At 44.9% G+C, this 18,459-nt stretch overlaps 2 protein-coding genes across 2 annotated transcripts; one reads left to right on the top strand and one right to left on the bottom strand.

The window, feature by feature from the left end:
- Positions 1–1,008: 1,008 nt before the first annotated feature.
- Positions 1,009–6,131, bottom strand: PtA15_8A632 (uncharacterized protein; the record flags this gene model as incomplete). Its single annotated transcript, XM_053172082.1, has 7 exons — positions 1,009–1,222; positions 1,328–1,503; positions 1,617–1,796; positions 1,901–4,579; positions 4,662–4,955; positions 5,053–5,695; positions 5,794–6,131. 7 exons carry the CDS (start codon positions 6,129–6,131, stop codon positions 1,009–1,011), a joined length of 4,524 nt encoding a protein of 1,507 aa, XP_053023281.1.
- A 3,346-nt stretch (positions 6,132–9,477) lies between these two features.
- Positions 9,478–10,415, top strand: PtA15_8A631 (uncharacterized protein; the record flags this gene model as incomplete). The annotated part of the gene is made up of 3 exons (XM_053172081.1): positions 9,478–9,864; positions 9,982–10,253; positions 10,319–10,415. The coding sequence occupies 3 exons, from the start codon at positions 9,478–9,480 to the stop codon at positions 10,413–10,415; spliced, it is 756 nt and encodes a 251-aa protein (XP_053023280.1).
- Between the last annotated feature and the right edge of the window lie 8,044 nt (positions 10,416–18,459).

Raw genomic sequence — 18,459 nt, 5'->3', positions numbered from 1 at the left:
AAACGGATTCCTTCAATCAGTTTTGGAGTTTATGCCTCAAAAACTGGGGGGAGGGTGCCCATCAGTACTGGCAAGAAAACTATCCATTCAGTTTTTCTTGTACATATTTTGGTGAATTTTAAATTGTGTTTTTGTGTTTTGAGGATTGAAAATCCCTCCTTTGTCTGCCAGCCTGCAGACATTATTCATAAGCCTCTCCAGATTCCTACGGAGAGCCCTCCGGGCGGGGTCCCCCGGACCCTCCGTTCGAGAGGCTTAGTTAAGCTAGGGTAGGACCCTGGAAACCCCCTATAGAGGTGGATAACCAAAATGTATGAATTTTTTGGCCAAAACCAAAAAGGGTACTCACCAAATATGTATGAATGGCCTTTTTTTGGCATGAGGGTACACACGGAAAATGTACTTTTTTTCTCATGGGGTTGGGGGGTTGGTAACAAAGATTGTATGAAAGTTCAGGGTTGAGCAGAAAAGCACCGGTTTCCAGGGTCCTGCTAGGGTCCGCCCCAACTTCATCAGATGTTACAAGAATCAGCACTGCCAAAAGGCTGTGGTCGGATTCTTCCCAATCAACACAACAACCGTTATTTGATTCATTTTTTACCGGGACATACAAAAGATGAAAAACAAAAAAACAATAGCAAGAGACACAGAGCGAGAAGTAAAGAAAATGAACCAAAAATATTGAAAGGCAAACGGAGTGGTCGAGGATAATGGCGAGTAAATAAAGAGTACCACAAAAGAACAATTCAAGAAGCAAATAAAAAACATTAGTTCTTATGGTTACATCAGTTTATTTTCAGAATTCCAAGAGAAGAAACAGACTGCGCAGGTTGGAATATCGATAAATAAACAAATAAATAAAGGTTATGAATATATATTTCACATTAGTGTGTATTGGACTACACACATACAACAAAATGAGTGCCCCAAATATAATGAACATGGATCGGCCTATGGATCCTATACAACTTCCAATTATTATTTAGCGGATAACCACACGAATCAAAGCTATCCACTGGTTGCCGACTGATCAATAATTTGCTTCTTCTTTTTCCTCATTAACATTTCGGTGGTGTTGGGGTGAAAAAACATCCTGTACGACCTCATACAGATTCGGATCGCCAAACCAGTCTCGGTGATAAAGTTTTCCTCTTTAAAATCGTTTTCCTCTTTTGTTGTCACCGGCTCGTCTTTGGTCGATTTTTTAACCAGTTTGATATTCCTATAAGATAAAAACCAGAGTAGAAAGGTCAGAAAAATATCCCAAGGAACATCTCCGCTATATGATGATCAGAGGAGATGGATAACATAGAGCGCCAATTCGTACCTATTCAAGAACGGCGGATTTAATTTGAAATTTTCTAAACCAAGGGTTCTACTGAGAGACATGTCTTGAAAGCTAGCGATGTAATCAGACCAAGCCTTTTCAATCGCATCGAAATCCTCTTGACTGATTTCATCGCCCCCGATTAGCTGTATCCGAATCGCCCTGGATGAGGAAACCTAAAAGAAGAAAAAATGATTGCGGTCCAATTTGTATGCATTAAAAATCCCAATAGCCACTCAGAACGTTGGGTAATGAGAAGAAACCGTGTTAAAAGGTTGGCAAGACGAACCCATTCAATTCTGTAAACCTTCGATTCATGCCCGTTACCCGTCAACGATTCGACTGAGCGTCGATAGCTAAGCTTTTGACAATCGGTCACATTCACTCGGTCCGAATCATACATCTTCTTTTGAATCTGAAACAATTCCAAGATTTTCTTCGATCCATGATGATGGCTGAGATGGGAAAGCTTTTTTTGAGTAGGTCACAGAAGGTAAAAAGGATCATTTGAGCATTAGGAGAGGATACCGGCAAATCGGGAGAGGAGGAAAGAAGAAAAATAAGGAGACTGACTACTTTTACCAATGCTTGACAAACTTTATCGACTGTAACAAGAAGGTAGCCTTTGATGCCAAACAAATTTCTACATTCGTCTTCGAATGTACCTTGGTCGATTACACCTGAGTTGAAGTTTTCGATCGAAGCCAGCATTTGCTTGTAAGAGCTGAAGTGCCGACGGGAGTGAGAGGATGGGGTGATTGGATCAGATGCACTAGGAGCAACGGGATCAGTGTTTGGAGGTGAGAAGCGTTGAGAGGACATGTCCATGTCAAGACTGGCGAGCTTCAAGGTCTCAAATCTGGTATAAAGAATGTGCATGAGCCTGAAAAAGCAATAGAATCCGTTATTCGCAAAGAAACTGAGTCGAAGTTCTTGAAGTCTTGGATTATCATTCAGATCTTCATGCACTTCGTTTGCTTGGATTGCCCTGCTCGCAGAAGATTGGGACTGTTCACCCAGGCTATTAGCATCTTGACACACTGCAGATGATGAATCTTCGGCGGCACTGCCATTTGTGTGATCTGCCTGCGGGGGCTTTTGGTCTCGTGCGGATGAGGTTTTGATGAAATCTGCTGGGTCGGCATGAGACGATTCCGAGGGTTGTCCGGCATTGTTGATTTCATGTCGTGAAGCCGCAGCTTCTCCTGTTGGACTTGTGGCACGAGAAGTTCGCGAACCGAATGATTTTTTGTTCGACTCCATTCGCCGGGCAGATGCTCGTTCGTTACAGATAACTCCGCCGTTACTCGCGTTCTTCATTGCCCTCTTCCTGAGATCCGTGTTCCCAGCGGTAGTCGTCGTTCCTTCCTTCGCTGGTGGTCCTCGCTTTCGACCAGAAGCTCCTCGGCTCGGTCTTCCGACTGCCCCCTCGGGCCGTTCATCCTCCCCCGGGTTGTTCGGAGCACTGCCAGCGACGTCACTCATGTCACCTTCGGAGTAAGCCGTCTCATTTCCATCCGTGTCGAGATTTCTGGTCGGATTACTGTCATTTTCGGCACCTTTCCTCTCGGGTGGTAGAGGAGTGAGATGCTTGTCGAATTCATCCTCCGGGATGTTGAAAAATAATGTCACAATCAACTTGAGTTGCGCCTCGATCCGATCCTTGTCAGTATCATCTAGCCCAGTCGAATTGGATACATGGTCAAGAAAGTGTATGAAGATTTTCAAAACGTCATAGAATACTTCCACGTTTTTCAGCTCTAACTCTAATTGATGTTTCGGTAGGAATCGGATCATTGATGGGTTTAATAGTAACTTCTGTTTCTGCTGTTGCTCGCGTTTGATCAGTTCAATTTCATTGACCAAGTTCCTATTTCCGATGATTTTCTTGTCGACTGCTTTGAAACTTATCCCCTGGTGGTCTAACGCCTTCCAATAATTTTTACCATCAACTTCTCTCCATACTCTATTCCAATCTCTCAACGCTTTTTTCCATTCTTCGTCCTTTTGCTTTAGTCGAGCCAAGACGATCGGAACCGCTAGGGCGGGATTTTCGTGAAGCGCCTGAATGACTTCCTGTCCTTGCTGTTTACCATAAATCTTTTTGATAATCCGCTGGTAGACGCTTTTACTTTGGCCACCAAGCCCCGGTTTGAGCCGATATTCAGCACGTGTCTCGGGATCCATTTGCTGGATTCGAAGATTAATGGGTTCCAGTAGAGCGATAGTTCTCACGTTGGCCTCGATGTGGTAATCATATTCATGTCGCTCATCTTCAGCCTGATAAAGTGCCCTCTCGAAAGCGTTTGTTTGTCGCGGCAGGAAAATTTGCTCATCCTCATTTGTCGCGGGTGCACCGCATACTAGCTTGTCGTTCAATACATCTCGACATAACGCGTCTCTCCCAGAACAATTTGATGACAATTCAGAATCAGGAACAATTCGATAGCTTGGTCCGCATTCTGGTGAATCTTCAGAGCCGGAAAGCGTCGGTGGGTTCATTTGATCATGATGATGGCGTGTCTTTTTTTTTAGAAGATGTCCATTTGGCGGGCTGTGGGTCTTGCGCATGGTGAGGTCATCTTTCCAGCCGACGATATCTTTGAATCTTGAGAACAGTTCGGGACAATTGATTAGAAACGGTTCGATTCGAAGTACGAGTGTCTCGAGATCGATTAAATCTTGAGTGAATAGGTTGATAATTTTGAGAAACTCGATGTATGTTGTTTGGTTTTCAAAATAACTCTTGAGATGGTAGAAAAATAGTAATTCTTCTTTCGCTGTGCTTTGTCTAGGGGGAATATCTAAGCCGTGCCTGGGGTTGAGGTCTGATGTGTTAGCATTTGGTGGGTTGCTGCGGGACTTTCGTTTGGTTCGATCCAAAAGCTGGTTCGTGGCATTTGCTGCACTGTATGCTTCTCCAATAGTTGCAGAGCCGTGAGGGGCGAATCCGGGCGGAGGAAGACCCGAGACTGGGGCCCCTGAAGTAGTTGAATCTTTGTTGACTGCGCGATGTTTCCGCTTGACCCCTCGACCGGGGCTGGTGTGGTTAAAGGTGTCCGTATGATTAAATTCGCCATTCATTTCACCAACTTGATTGACGCCGAATCCTTGAAGCGAACTGTGCGTTCTAGAGCCACCAAGCGCATGGTATTCATTTGAAGGTCCGGAGTAATTGGGTACAGTGCCTCCGGCTGGATGTCTCCTTTTCTTGCTCGAGTGTTGTGAATGGGTATAACTTTGGTCTTCGTGCTGTTCAAGGAAATAAATGTTACCCGATCAATCTATACACACTTAAGGAATTGACGCAGCTGAAAAAATGAAATCAACAAACGTTCATAACGGCTAGGCCCGAACGAGAAGCCATTGAATATTTACTATCTAAAGAAAGATTGTGTGACGTATCCTTGTGATGACGTTTGGAAGTGGAAGGCATGTTTTGAGCAGAGGTGGAGTGTGTGGGACGAGATTCATCAATATATGGCGCCCCGGAGTTCAGAAAAGTAGCATTTGTCGAGTCTGTGGCTGCAAGTTGCCCAGCATTGCCAGAAGGATCGGGCAGGAATTGCATAAATTCGGTCAAAAGGTCGGGCGCCCCACTGAAAAGTTGGTTGACTTGCTCATATACCTAGAGGTAAAAATTTGTTAGTACCACGTTCCTAACGGTCAAAATAGACGGTGCAAGATATCAAACTATAGGAGATAGGTGAGTTGGCCAGTCCTACCTCTTGTATTGGTCGAGCATCTCTTTGGTAAGTTTGAAGAATGTCAAGAAACGTTTGATAAGTTTTAGGATCACTCGCGTATCTATTCTTGATCTTGTTGACGTAGGTGATAGCATGATTGAACTCGAGTGGTTTAACTGTAGGCTTCGATTGGTCGGTACTTAGATTGCTTGATGGAACTGGACTGGGATTCCTATTTAAATTTGCGATGACGTCAAGTGTGATCGATTTAGGCTTCAGAGCGACGACCGGGGGTAGTGGAGGTTCATTGAGGCATTTCTGAGGGGCGGGATGAGTCGAGAGATTGGTGGAGTTCATCACATTCACGTTTTCGCGCGTTGGTTGGGGTGGTTGTTCGCTTGTTGGTGCCGGAGGCAGCCTGGTTGCCGACTCGGGGACCACATGGGATCCGATCTCCTCGCCTCCTGTCTGTAAGGGGACCCTCTTTTGAGTCTGGATCCCCATGGGATGAGTGACAGTGATCAGACTATACGCGGGTACATTTCCGCTTTGATTGGGTCCATCACCCTGAGACACATCAATTCTATATCCGGGCGGTAGAAAAGTATTAAAGCCTTGGACCAGAGAAGGGTGACCTCGGAAGAGAGATGATACGCCATCTATGACACCCGGAGTATCAATCCTAAGGAAATAAGAGATTGTTAGACCCGAGCTGAGCTGAAGATATAGAGACAAAGACAAGACTTTCAAAAAATATCAACCCAAACAAACTATACTTACATCTGGGTTTTAAAATCTTTCATGATATCTAGAAATTTGTTATAGACTCCAGGGAAGTCTTGAAACTGGACCTTGACTTGATCCAAGTAGCTGAGGGCATCTCTGACGTTGAGAGGGCGATACTTATTTTGAGTGTTGGAGTTTGCAGAGTTGGGCGAGTTTTGAGGCTGAGATAGGGCTGTGAGTGAGGATGTGACGGTGCTAGTGGTGGTAGGTGTAGCGTGAGTAGAATTGCTGGTAATTGCCGGCGTTTGTAGAGGAAGCGCGGCAGCTGGGCGAGTTGGATTACTATTGTTGTTTGCCGGTGGGGGCTGGGAGATTGTGGTAGATGCAGCCATGGATGAAAGACGGTTCCGGATAGATCTATGCTACTCGTAACTTGAGAACCATATGATCCAGCTAGGGGCGTGCCCCGGGTGGTACCCGAGTGCTTCCCGTGGCTTTGAGCCAGGATTCATCCCGCGCTCCGACCTGTCGGGTACATAACCCGGTGGGCATAAATCTCATGCCAAAATCACCTGAAGTATAAGTCCCTCCCAGAGGGACGCCTCCGGCCTCATCGGGAGGGACTTAGTTAAGTTAGTAGTCAGTTTGCGCGAGGCAGGACGCTCCGGGGCCCTCCTCCAGAGATGCTTTGTTAAGCTCGCGAAGGGGCAGCCCCGCAGGGTCTCTGTCTCAACGGGTCGCACTTCGTGCGAGGCGCTTCCCGCCGCGCCTCCCGGCAGGCAATTAGGGACTTGTGCTAAGTTCGTTGACTCCTGGTCGGAGAGCCGGGTATGTATACCCGCTGACCTGTTCTCGGGGCCCAGCCCTGTAGCCAACCCTAGCTTATCACAATCTCCTTGTTCCAGGGGCCAGGGGCCGGCGCGCCCTGCATGCCACAGAAATTTCTGATTGAGAAGCGTCCAGAGGATGTCTGGGGCCCAGGGGCATCCAGCGGATGTGAGGTGCACTGAGCATTACTAAGATGTTTTCACAAGAATCCACGTGATGCATGGCCCTCCAATCCGTGATCAGTTGGACAAGTCTTGAGGCTCCAAAACATTTAAAATCCATCTCCAATCCACTCTCGTGTTTGTCTTTGTGGTGGGCTGGGGTTATCATTCTCTTCCCAGCCCAATCGTGTATTTTACTTTTTCGGCTGCTAGAACCTCTACTAGGTTCCAGTTGCCTAGGAAGACCCGGAAACTACACCAGTAGCTCCCCAAGCCTTCCAAGTGTGGGATAAGGTTGGCACTCTCCTCCCTCCTTTCCACTTTTTGTTCCATTCTGCCTGTTGCCGCCGCAGCTAGCAGATGGGGTGGAAAATGGGAGGATTGAGTAGAGACTTCACGTTCTTCAAAGCTGTGAGTCTCTCGTGCTCCGTAGGAGTATCAAGCCCTGGGGTCAGAGCCCGAGGGTGGGCGGGACCCCTAACTGGGTGGGTGGGTGGGGGCGAAAAATTTTTCTGCAAAGAGACGGCGGATTGAGTTCGGCGTTCGGCGTTTGCGCTAAAGTACCGGATTGGCCAGGAGTGTCCAGCCGGTACCGGTTGGTCCTCTGCCAACTAGGTTTGTGCCCCGGTTGCTGCGAACTCAGGCTGCGCGGCGCGCTGGTATAGCCTCAGGCCTCCTGCTCTATGGCGCGCTTGCGCTGCATGCCGTCTGCACTACTACCGCTCCTTGGACTAGGCCCACCTCCCGCTTTGCTTCCGGTAAGCTACCAAGAAACTCTGGCTGGAGTGTCCAATGGACACCAAAAACCAAAGAGTGTTGAATGGTCACCAAAAAACTCTGTCCATTGGACACTCTGGCTGGAGTGTCCAAACTTTAAAGGATATTTGGGCAAAAGTGTCTTACACCTTATTGTAAGGTGTGTGTGCCCTTATACCCTTGTTATGATTTAGCTGATAAGTACTTCAGGCTGTCTATACTACCTCAACCAGGGGGCCCCTTGTAGCTAAAATCCCACACATTTGATATACCTATATAAGGAGCTCTCTCCCCTCCAGTTGTCAGTTCCTTGGCTCAATACTCAACAGTTATTTACATAAACCACACACCAGGGGAGATATTTTCCCACTCCCCAGGTAGTGCCCTACCTTAACTTTTTTCCATAACTGTGCTGGAGGCCTTTGGTAAATAAAAATTGGATAGGTGTGAAAAAGACCGGAAGTCAGCTGTGGAAATCAGTTGGAAATCACCCTGAAATAAACCATAACTTGCCAAGAAATCATCCAGAACTCATCTAGAGTTCATCCAGAACTCATCCAGAATAAAGGCCTTTCTTGGCTCCATGACCAGTGTTTCCTTTTAATGGAGATGTGAAAGGCCCAGCCTGTGATATTTTCCCCCTCATTTACTTGCGTAGGACCCCGGCAAGCCCCTACTAGACACCCTTACGTGATACCCCGTGAATTTGCCATTTTGAAACAGCTGTAGTTTTGATTTTTTGGAGAGAACCAACTGTTTGAAACCAACTAAGTCAGTATGTTCAATTTTGAAAATTTTGGCATAGTGGATTGAAACAAGTTATGTAAGTAACATCTGCAGCCATTTGTGGGGGTTTTGGATAAGAAAAGTGCAAAATTGATGTTCTGGTTATCATTGCTGATGTATTGATTAAAATCAACAAAAAATAACTTTTAGAAGCCTTTCAGACCTTCCTCAACCCTTTTAATGTAACATGGGAGCAGGAGAGTCTGAGAACAGGGAGGAACTAATATGTATTCACACTATGTTTGCACCTTTAAGCATAAAAAACAAATTGAAACAAAACACGTAAGTATGTCATTTTTTCCCTTGGAAGGGAAGACCAGATTGAAACAGGGTACGTCAGTATGTCCCAGAAGAAAAAAATCCCAGCAGTGTCAATTTGAAACAAGTTTCACAGGTTTGCGTAAGTGTCATTTTTGCCAAAAAAATCATTTTGAAACAATTTACATAAGGGTGTCTAGTAGGGGCTTGCTGGGGTCCTACTTGTGTACATCAGGGGGACAACTGGTGTCTCAACACAAAGCTTTTACTTTTCATGTGGCCATGAAAGGCCCATCCTGTGATATTTCCACATCAATGCACGCGCGTACATCAGGGTGAATATTATCAAACTGCAAAAAATTTCACTTGCATGTGCACATGTGAATTTTGAAAAGCAAAAAAAAAAGCAAAATTCACCAGATCATTTTGGTGAGGAGGTGAGGATATCTGGCCAAACTGGAGTGGGACCGCAGTCCAACCTTGACTTAACTCAGACTTTCACCATATTAAAAAAGTTTTTCACCATTTTTTTTAGCCAAATTCAAATTAATTCCTGCATTTCCAAGAAAATGTGTTTTGCTAGTTTTACTGCAACATTACTATGCATCAACAGAAAACTGTCCGGTCATTGACTTGCAGATGTCCGGGCGGCAGTTTGAGTCAACGACCGGACGGGCGGGGTAGACCCCCGGACAGCGGGGGTTGAAACCGCAAGACTTTTTTTTACTAGACAGGGTCAGCCGTTGACCCAAGCCTTTCCGTGTGTATCGGTCAACGGACAACTCGCTTGCGGAGCCGCACTTGCACTTGGGTCTCTCGGTCTCAACTTATTCAAGTATGTAAGTACACCCCACATCTCTTTTTCTTTTGATTGATAATTCCCACTGCCATCGATAACAAACACTGATTGTGCTTTTTACATTTAAATTTAAACAAAAAAAGTGCGACCATGATTGATCCAACTCTTGAAGGTGATCCCGCCGACAATCCAACTGATGGCGCGGGTCCTTCCATTTCGGATGTTGCTGGTATTTCCAACGAGACAGAAAGACGCAACGAAGAGGCTGAACAGCTTCAAAACGAGTTTGAATCGCATGCAAAATCCATGCAAGAAATCCATAAGAAAATTGTCTCCAACCGATCGGCATCAAAGGCCTTGAACAACCTTGCCAAGAATACTACGAAAAACAAAAAGGCTAAGGATCGATCAAGTACTCAGCGACGACCTCACCAACCAATCAGCGGCGAGGTCAAGAAGCTAATCAAAAATGAAATCTTTGAGAATAACAAGACACAAGTTGAAGTCGCTAAATCGTTTGGCGTATCAGACCAACAAGTCCGACGCATTGTTGATGACGCTCGCAATGACAAACTGAGTGCATCAACCAACTGACGTGGGGCAAAATCAAAACTAACGACTGACGTCATCACCTCGATTCTGTTGTTGCTTGAGGATACCCCAAGCACCACACTCAAAAAACTTGCTGAACATGTCAAAAGCGAATTTGATATCCAAGTTACACCGGCAGCCATCCAGAAGACTCTCAAAACAATCAAAGTGACTTGGAAGACTGTCACTCCCATTCCACAAAAGTGGAATGAGGCAGCATTCCTCCAACAACGACACGATTACGTCTTGAACCGTGTGACCAATGTTGGACAGAAGCTCATCTTTGTTGATGAGTCTGGTTTCAACTCTGAGACTCGTCCTTTGCATGGTTATGCGTTAAGTGGTACGTTTGTTTTTCTACTTTTTTTTATTTGATGCTGATTGATTCCTCAAATTCCAGGAAATGCGGCTGCTTTGAAGACAAATGCGCGAGGGAGTATGATCAATCTCATTGGTGCAATGTCCGAAGAGGGGATGCCATACTACGAACTGCTTAACAAAGACGGGAAAAAAAAGACTGGAACGACTTCACTCGACATATGTAACTTCCTGGTTTGGCTCAAGGACCACTGTTCTACTGGATCAATCATCGTGATGGACAACGCTAAGATTCATGGCGGGGAGGACTTTGAACGAGTTCGCAATCTACTCAAGGAATCAGACAAAAAAATTGAAATCGAATTTCTACCAAAGTATTCTCCCTTTTTGAATCCAATTGAGCTAGCGTTCAACATCATCAAGATCAATGTCAAACACAAAGAAATCAAATCACGATCTGATTTAGCAAAGACAATCCGCAAAGCAATCAGCCAGAAGATGACACCCGAGATTTGCCACAAGTCTTTCTTACATTGTCAAAAATTTTACAGTAGTTGCACGCATAACGCATATGCAGCCAATCACTGGCAACATCATCAAAGACCCAGAAAATTTTTTTCAGGTTCCCTAAGTACTAAAAGTCTTTTTACCTTATCAGCACAGATTTTTTTACCCTATCAGCACACGTTTTTATTTTACAAATACACACTTTTTTTTTTTTTCCTGTGGCTCTAAAATGTATGCAAGAAATTAACCCTATCCTTTTCTTTGACTCAAAAGAATTTTTTTCATCATAAAAAGGTGCCGCGCACAAGAGATTTGAGACGCAAAGAAGCCATGTCCAGAGGATTTTAAATTAGGACAGTTTCAAGTTAAGAGGAGGACAATTTTATTCAACAAGCGGACCACTCATTTTCAACCAGAGGACATGAATAAGTTAAAAAGAGGACAGAATTATTCAATTACCGGATAGATGAGGAAAAATGAGGACAGATTTTTTCAAAAAGAGGACAAATGAAATCAACACCCGGACATTCAGGAGTTGATTTCCGGACAGTTTTCTGTTGATGCATAGTACCACATTGCAAAATTCTAAACCCAATAATACCAAGTTGAATTTTACTTTAATTTTGTACATGAGGGCATATAATGTGAATTACAAGAAACCCATTTTTTCAGAGGAATTACATTTGACAATGTCAATTTTGCTTTGCTATCCTTCAACATCAGTAGGCAGGAGCAATTGATGAGTTGTATTTGGGTGGAATATCATTTCATCATATTTTTTCCTACAGTTGTACCTAGAAAACAAGAGAGTTCTGCACAACATTTTGTTGAGTCTCAAATCAATTCTGACTTACTTTTTGAATCACTTCTCCATCCACTTTACAATTCATTTAGGGATGAGTTACTAATCCACATCAGGCCCACATCCAATCAAAACTCACATAAAATTCAGCTCTGGCACTCCCTGGGGAGTGGGAACATATCTCCCCTGGTGACAGGATTAGAGATGGCCAAACGGGTCCGGGTACCCGCGACGGGTGCGGGTACTTGCTGTGAATTTCTACAATTTTGGACACCCGGACCCAGACACGGCGCCCGCCAACCTGTACCAGCGGTACTTCAGGCGGTTACCGCACTGGTGACCAATTGAGTGGGATATGTACACACCCCTCTTGATGGCCGGTCATCAAGCGCAGTACACACCCCTCTTGATGACCGCACGTTGAGCGGGGTGCACATCCCACTCAATGACCGGCCATCGAGTGGGATGCGCACTCAACCCAATGACCGGCCATCAAGTGGGGGTGTAGCCCGGTCATTGAGCAGAGTACAAACCCTGCTCAGTGGCTGGCCATTGTGATCACCCCACTCAATGTCCGGTCATTGTGTGGGATGTGGAGGTGTGTACTCCGCTCAACAATGGCAGTAATTGAGGGTGTGTACTCCACTCAATGACCGTTCATCGAGCGGGGTGTGTACTTGGTGACCGGTCAATGTTCATCAAGTGCGCATCCCACTTGATGGCTGTTCATGGAGTGCACCAGCCATCAAGTGAGATGTGTATCCCGCTTGATGTCCGTTCATCAAGTGGGGTGTGTACTCCGCTTGATTTCCGGTCATCAAGCGGGGTGTGTACTCCACTTAATGGCCAGCCATCCACTGCTGACAATGGCGGGTACCTGTTTGGTACCCGGGTACCCGGTGATTTTCCGGCCCAAATTGCATACCCGGACCCGTACACAGCACCTGCCACCAGAGGAGACTTTGACACACTCTTCAGGGAGTGCCAGAGTCTAATTTTATGTTGTTCTGGGTCTGATGTGAGTCTGATGTGGATTAGGAAATGATTTATAAATTCTTCAGAAGTCAATGGGAAGTGTGTCAGAAGTGATGCGGAATTATCACAGGACCTTGTGCAATGTTGTATAGAACCACTTAATTTTCTAAGTATAACTTAATTACAATCTGTCATGAAATCATAGTTAATCAATTCCCAACTATTACTCATTTATGGTGAATTTCTGTTGATCAATTTCTCTATGTCAAAGGGGTTCCAAACAGCGTAAATGTGACCTGTGGGGGCTTTCATGGCTTTCTGACCAGTTTTTACTTGTAATGGAGCTGTGAAAGGCGCCTCCAGTGATCTGTCACGTCACTAATGTACGCGCGCACACAAAGGTGACATTGGCAAAGTGGAAAAAAACTCACATGCATGTGCATGGAGACATTGGAAAACAAACAAACACAAAAACAACTCACAAGCTTATATATGTTAAGAAGCCAGGATGTCTATCTGAAATCTGTGACCACACACCTCCAAGCTTGACTTGACTCATATTTTCACCATACTTTCATGCATTTTTGGCTCAATTCTAGATGATATTGGCATTATTTAGGGAAATATGCCAATTCAGATGGGCCTTTCACATCATTCTAACAGGGATGTAAATGTTATTGATCCACGGGAGGCCCAACCTGCAATTTGTAACAAACTTACACACACGCACATGACAGTTACATTAGAAAAGTGAAAAAAATTACCACCTTCATGTGCATATAAATAATATGAATTGAAACCCAATCATTCATCTTAATTACCAAACACTTCAACTGGAATTATGCTCTGATTGTGGCCATTGTGTCTTAGTGGTTTCAACCGCATTCCAGTTGTTTTCCAGTTAAATTCTGCATGACTTCTGGATGGTTTACGCCTGAATCCAGGATCAGTTTCAAATATTTTGTGGATTAGTTCCAGAATTTTTCATTAATTCTTGCACTACTTTCATCAAAGGCATCCAGCACAGTTGCGGAAAAAGGGTACAATATGGAACTCTCTGGAGAGTGCGTCAAAATATCCTCTGGTGTGCGGACAGGTACTCAAAGGGCAGTGACAGGTAGCCGCCAATGGGTGCCGGGTACCCACTGGCCATCTCTAGACAGGATGCCTTTCTGGAAAGCGGATGGTTCTGATTGAAAAGCATCCAGAGGATTTCAGGGGAGCATCCAGAGGACATTGTGGTGATTTATATAGGCAAGCGGCATAGAATGTCTGCTCACCGCAGCACATGCAGAAATGCAGTGGGGCGGCTGAGCAGATGCTCAGTCTACATATCCAAACAGATGATAAGCATGAATGCTTATGCCTCCCATATGTAGGCTGAGGGAAAACCTTGAATGTACAGCAACAAAAGCATGTGGAAAGTTGGCAAACAGGGAAGCTGAGGAACCGGGGTTTGAGTCATGCTCTGGACGCGCGGACTTAGCAGAACTGTTGAAGTAGGACTTTGGCGGGACTGAATAGTGCGGACCAGCACCAAGTGAACTGTGGCATGCGGATGATGTTGGGGCGGACAGGCCAGGTAGAGAATGGGGTCAGAGGGTGCGGGAGAACAGGCGTTGGAGAGGTACTAGGCTAGGAAGTGATGCATGCGGAGTTTGGTGAGTTCAGGAAAGGAAGGACGTGGGCAACGTTGGCTGGGAGCAGAGTTATGCAAGTGGAGGGAGTGGAGGACTAGGGACTTTTCTCTCACTTCTTCATTCTATCTATCATATTACTCATCTCTTATGGATTATTGTAGTACTGCTATTATTACGGAGCTTTTTTGTATTGCTACACCAAAGAGATTTTTTACCACCCAAATTCCTATTTGATTGCAGATTTTTGCTGTGTGCGAGCGCACGATAACTCCAAACAAAACGTTGATCCGCAAGCTCTAAGTTCCTCCAATTGTGTCCTGCGACTCAATGAATTAGGTTTAATTTGCCAAGTGTGTAAAATATTGGGTCCGACTCCCGCGACTCAATGAATTACAATTGGGTCCCGCGACTCAATGAGAGTTGTGGCGCGCATGCGCAGTTGTAACGTGGCAGCGCTACCAGGCGCGCCAACCACATGTACAAGATGTACTGGGCAATGATGATGAGCCTTCCTGATGGGTAATAGCATGTGTAACTAGTTAAAGTAGATCAATTATTATATATAAATACATATGCCTTAGTTTCCATAGTATAGGGATTTATCTGACGCGCCAAACTAGGCAAAGTACCGGCCGGTACACCGCCTGCACCTGCCAGGCGGTGCCGGGTGCCAATTTTTCTGAAAAAAGCTGTGCGGTACCCAGGTACCTCTCAAACCCGGGTGACGGGGCAGATTCTCTAGTGATGACTTGCAGTGCTTCTTGCTGTTCCTGTTCCCTGCCATAGTCTTGATGATATGTATATTTCAGACAAGGGGGTAGAAGGAGACCCAGGCTGCACATGCGGCAGGTCAATTTGACTTGAAGAACCACAGTTGTACTATTGGATTAATTGTAATCCAAAAGTACAACTGCGGTGCAAACAAGATAAGCCACAGGTGTATGAAAAGTACTTTCCTGTTTTTCAGCCCAAAATACCCACAACCCGCACCTGCAGGCATAGAATTTGTTTTAATCCTGCAAGTACTCCCATATGGGTTCCAAGCACTTGCACCAGGAAAATAAAATAGTCAGTTGATGACAAGTGACATTACACCAGCTCCAGCCAGCTACCCAACATCTATCCAATATCTATCCACTATCTATCCCAATCTCACAACCATCCCCACAACTTCCAAAATTTACCAAGGAGGTTCTGTTCAGTTTTTGATGAGCCTAGCTGGTCCTCAGTTCTGTCCAGCTGATAATCAGCTTTGGTACCCAGCTCATACTCAGCTTTTTTTCACAGCTCATACTCAGGTTTTTTGTGCAGCTCACTCTAAGAATTTGAATAAAGCCTTTTGACCAGTCCTTGCCCAGGTGATTCTCAGCTTTGTACTAGCCCTGTCCCAGCTGATGCTCAGCTTTGAACCAGTCCTGGGCCAGCTGGCCAGCTGATGCTCAGCTTGCTGAGTATCAGCTGAGCCAGGCCAGGGAAAAAGATGGGAATCAGCTTGGACAGGACCAGAGCTGAAAATCAGCTAGGCTAGGGCCAAAGCTGAGCATCAGCTGTTCCAGGGCCAAAGATGATCATCAGGTGGCCTGTGCCCAATCTGAGTATCAGCTGGGCCAGGGCAAAAACTGAGCATCAGCTGAGCCATGATAAAAGCCATCAGCTGGGCCAGGGCCAAAGCTGAGCATCATCTGGTTTTGTCACATTGATTGCTTTGACCCTGACACCTGTCATGTGAACCCTAGATGTGCTGGTGGAGAGGAGCAGAGTTGGAGCAGTGGAGGACTTCCCGTCAAGTCTGGGAGCCTCCCAGATCTCAATTTACACACCCAAATCCTTAATTTTTGACAAAAAGGGAAATGTTTTCCTAGTCCTACAGTTCATTAATTTCATGTGCACTGGTTTAGTTTTTGATAGGTGTCTTAATTTAGGATTTAGAGAGGCATCTAGAGCTCTCTAAATGATGACGGGAAGTCATCCAGTGTTGGAGCTGAAAACCAAGCTGCATCATGTCACTTGCCATCAAGTGACTACTTTCTTTTTCTGGTGTTGGTGCAATCTCTACAGTAACACTGACCCAGCCCAACACACCCAATAATCTTGTGGCCTGACTTAGGCCAGCTCTTGGGTGATGTGAGCCTGCCCAGGTCAACCACAATGTTGTTGTACAACCAAGCCCACATAGATTACATTTTTTGATCCCCGCATAAACAAATCATAACCAGTGTAAACATTGGATTCAACAAAAAGAATCTAGTGGGAGATCTGATATCAGTTCAATGGTCACCAGGGGAGAAAGTGTGGCACTCTCCAAAGAGTTCCAGACCATAACTTTATCTTTGAATTGGTCAGAAGTCAGTTCAATGTGGGTGGGTAACTTGTGCTCAACTTTGTTGGTGAAATTATTAGCAACTATTGTACAATAGTATGAGGAGTTCAGTGCAACTCATCTGTAACTCCTGATATTATCAGTTTGGATTTTATTCTATCCTTCAGGCATCTGGGTTTGAAGATAAGTCATGATGACTGCCAGATACTTACCCAAACCTGTCTGATGCTGTCCTCATTGCAGGCCTTTTGCGTGATTTGTGAAGATTTTGTTTTGGCTTCCTCATGGACCATATTCAGCCACCTTATTCAAATGAGCTATTTGGATGCAGATGTGAATTATCTGGCTTATCCCTATATTGACCCATATTGTTTGTCTCCTAGTCACTGCCAGCATAATTATTGGCTGGGCAGAGGTTATCCAAGTTAAACTGGGATGCACTTATGGTGTTCAAAGTTGGTTTGCATAATTTTATGCATGCATAAATCATAAAATCATAAAATCTTTTTTGCAGGGGATATGCCTGTCTGATTATGTAACACAAAATTTCCTCACCAAAATATTTTTATGATTTTATGATTTATGCATGCATCAAATTATGCAAACCAACTTTGAACACCATAACTCAACCAATTTCAACTTGGGTGATCTCAACTGATAAAATATAAATCCAAGGTACCCCCCTTGGGTTTATATTTCATTGGTTGAGATTAACCAAGTTCAAATTGGTTGAGTGCATCCCATTTGAACTGGGATGACTTCAACCCAGCCAAATATGCTGGCAGTGAGTGGTTTCCTGCAGCTGTTGCTTGGCCATGATGAACTGGAGAGCGGGTGATATTGCTCAGTCAGGGGATTGGGGAATCCTCTTTGTTGTAGCTAGAATCCTTAAGTATCCATTGCTCCATCCCGCCCGCCTCTTGAACTCTCCACACTCCAAATGTGGAGTTTGCACACCCCACACCACTACACCCCCCCTCAAACTCCACACCTCTAAATACAAAGTTGATAAGGAGAAGAAGAAAGAAAAAAATAATGAGGAAAACATGAAATGTTGAGGGATTTTTTGAGAGAGAGTAGAAACATGACATATAGGAAAGAGAAGAAGAAAAAATAACAACTAGATGAGGGAATTAAGATTGTTGTAGTTATACTAATATTTTGCCCAATGATGTCGCATGTAGATTCGCCCTGAGTGTTTTGGTGAAGAAATCCGCCAAATTTTCCGATGTTGATACCCATTCGAGTTGGATGTTGTGTTCCCGGACTGCATCATTGACAAAGAAAAAATTACGTTCCAAGCTCTTCATACGTCCCTTGGAAGCATTATTGTCAGAAACCAGAACCGCCGCACGGTTATCACATAAGATTTTGAGTGTTGGATTTATGTCGAGTGATTTAATAATAGGAATGAGGAACAGAAGAAAATCGACCAATGAGCCTAGTGATATAAATTCCGCCGCACAAGTTGATGTCGCAACCACTTTTTGACGCTGTGAACCCCAAGCCACAGGGCTACCAAAAAGAGTGATTATGAAGCCTGAAGTCGAACGTTGGAATTCTCCGCCCCAGTTTGCATCTACCCACGTGGTCAAGTCGTTGCCTAGTGGGTTTAAACAGAGACGCTTGGACCGAGTCGTATGTATGTGTTGTACTAGATGAGACAGAGAATTCCAATGGGACTCGTTCGGATTAGAACTGAACCGAGCCAGATAGTTTACCGCAAAGCTTATGTCGGGCCTAGTTCCGAGGGCGAGGCAGTTGATCGAGCCTATGAGAGACTGAAACAATGTAGCTGATACCGGTTCCCCCCACGATGTCGTGAGATTCTTGCCAGGTAACAGAGTGTTCATGGGAACCAAGTTCGGATTAACTTCGTCCCGGTACTTATTGACAAGTTGGTCGATGAGTAAATGTTGACTTAGAAAAATACAGTCATCTTCATATTCTAGCCGAATGCCAACTAGTTTGTTGGGCTT

Source organism: Puccinia triticina, chromosome 8A (genome assembly GCF_026914185.1).
Source record: "Puccinia triticina chromosome 8A, complete sequence".
Lineage (NCBI taxonomy): Eukaryota > Fungi > Basidiomycota > Pucciniomycetes > Pucciniales > Pucciniaceae > Puccinia > Puccinia triticina.
The sequence above is the reverse complement of the archived record's forward strand: the minus strand, read 5'-3'. Positions and strand labels throughout refer to the sequence as shown.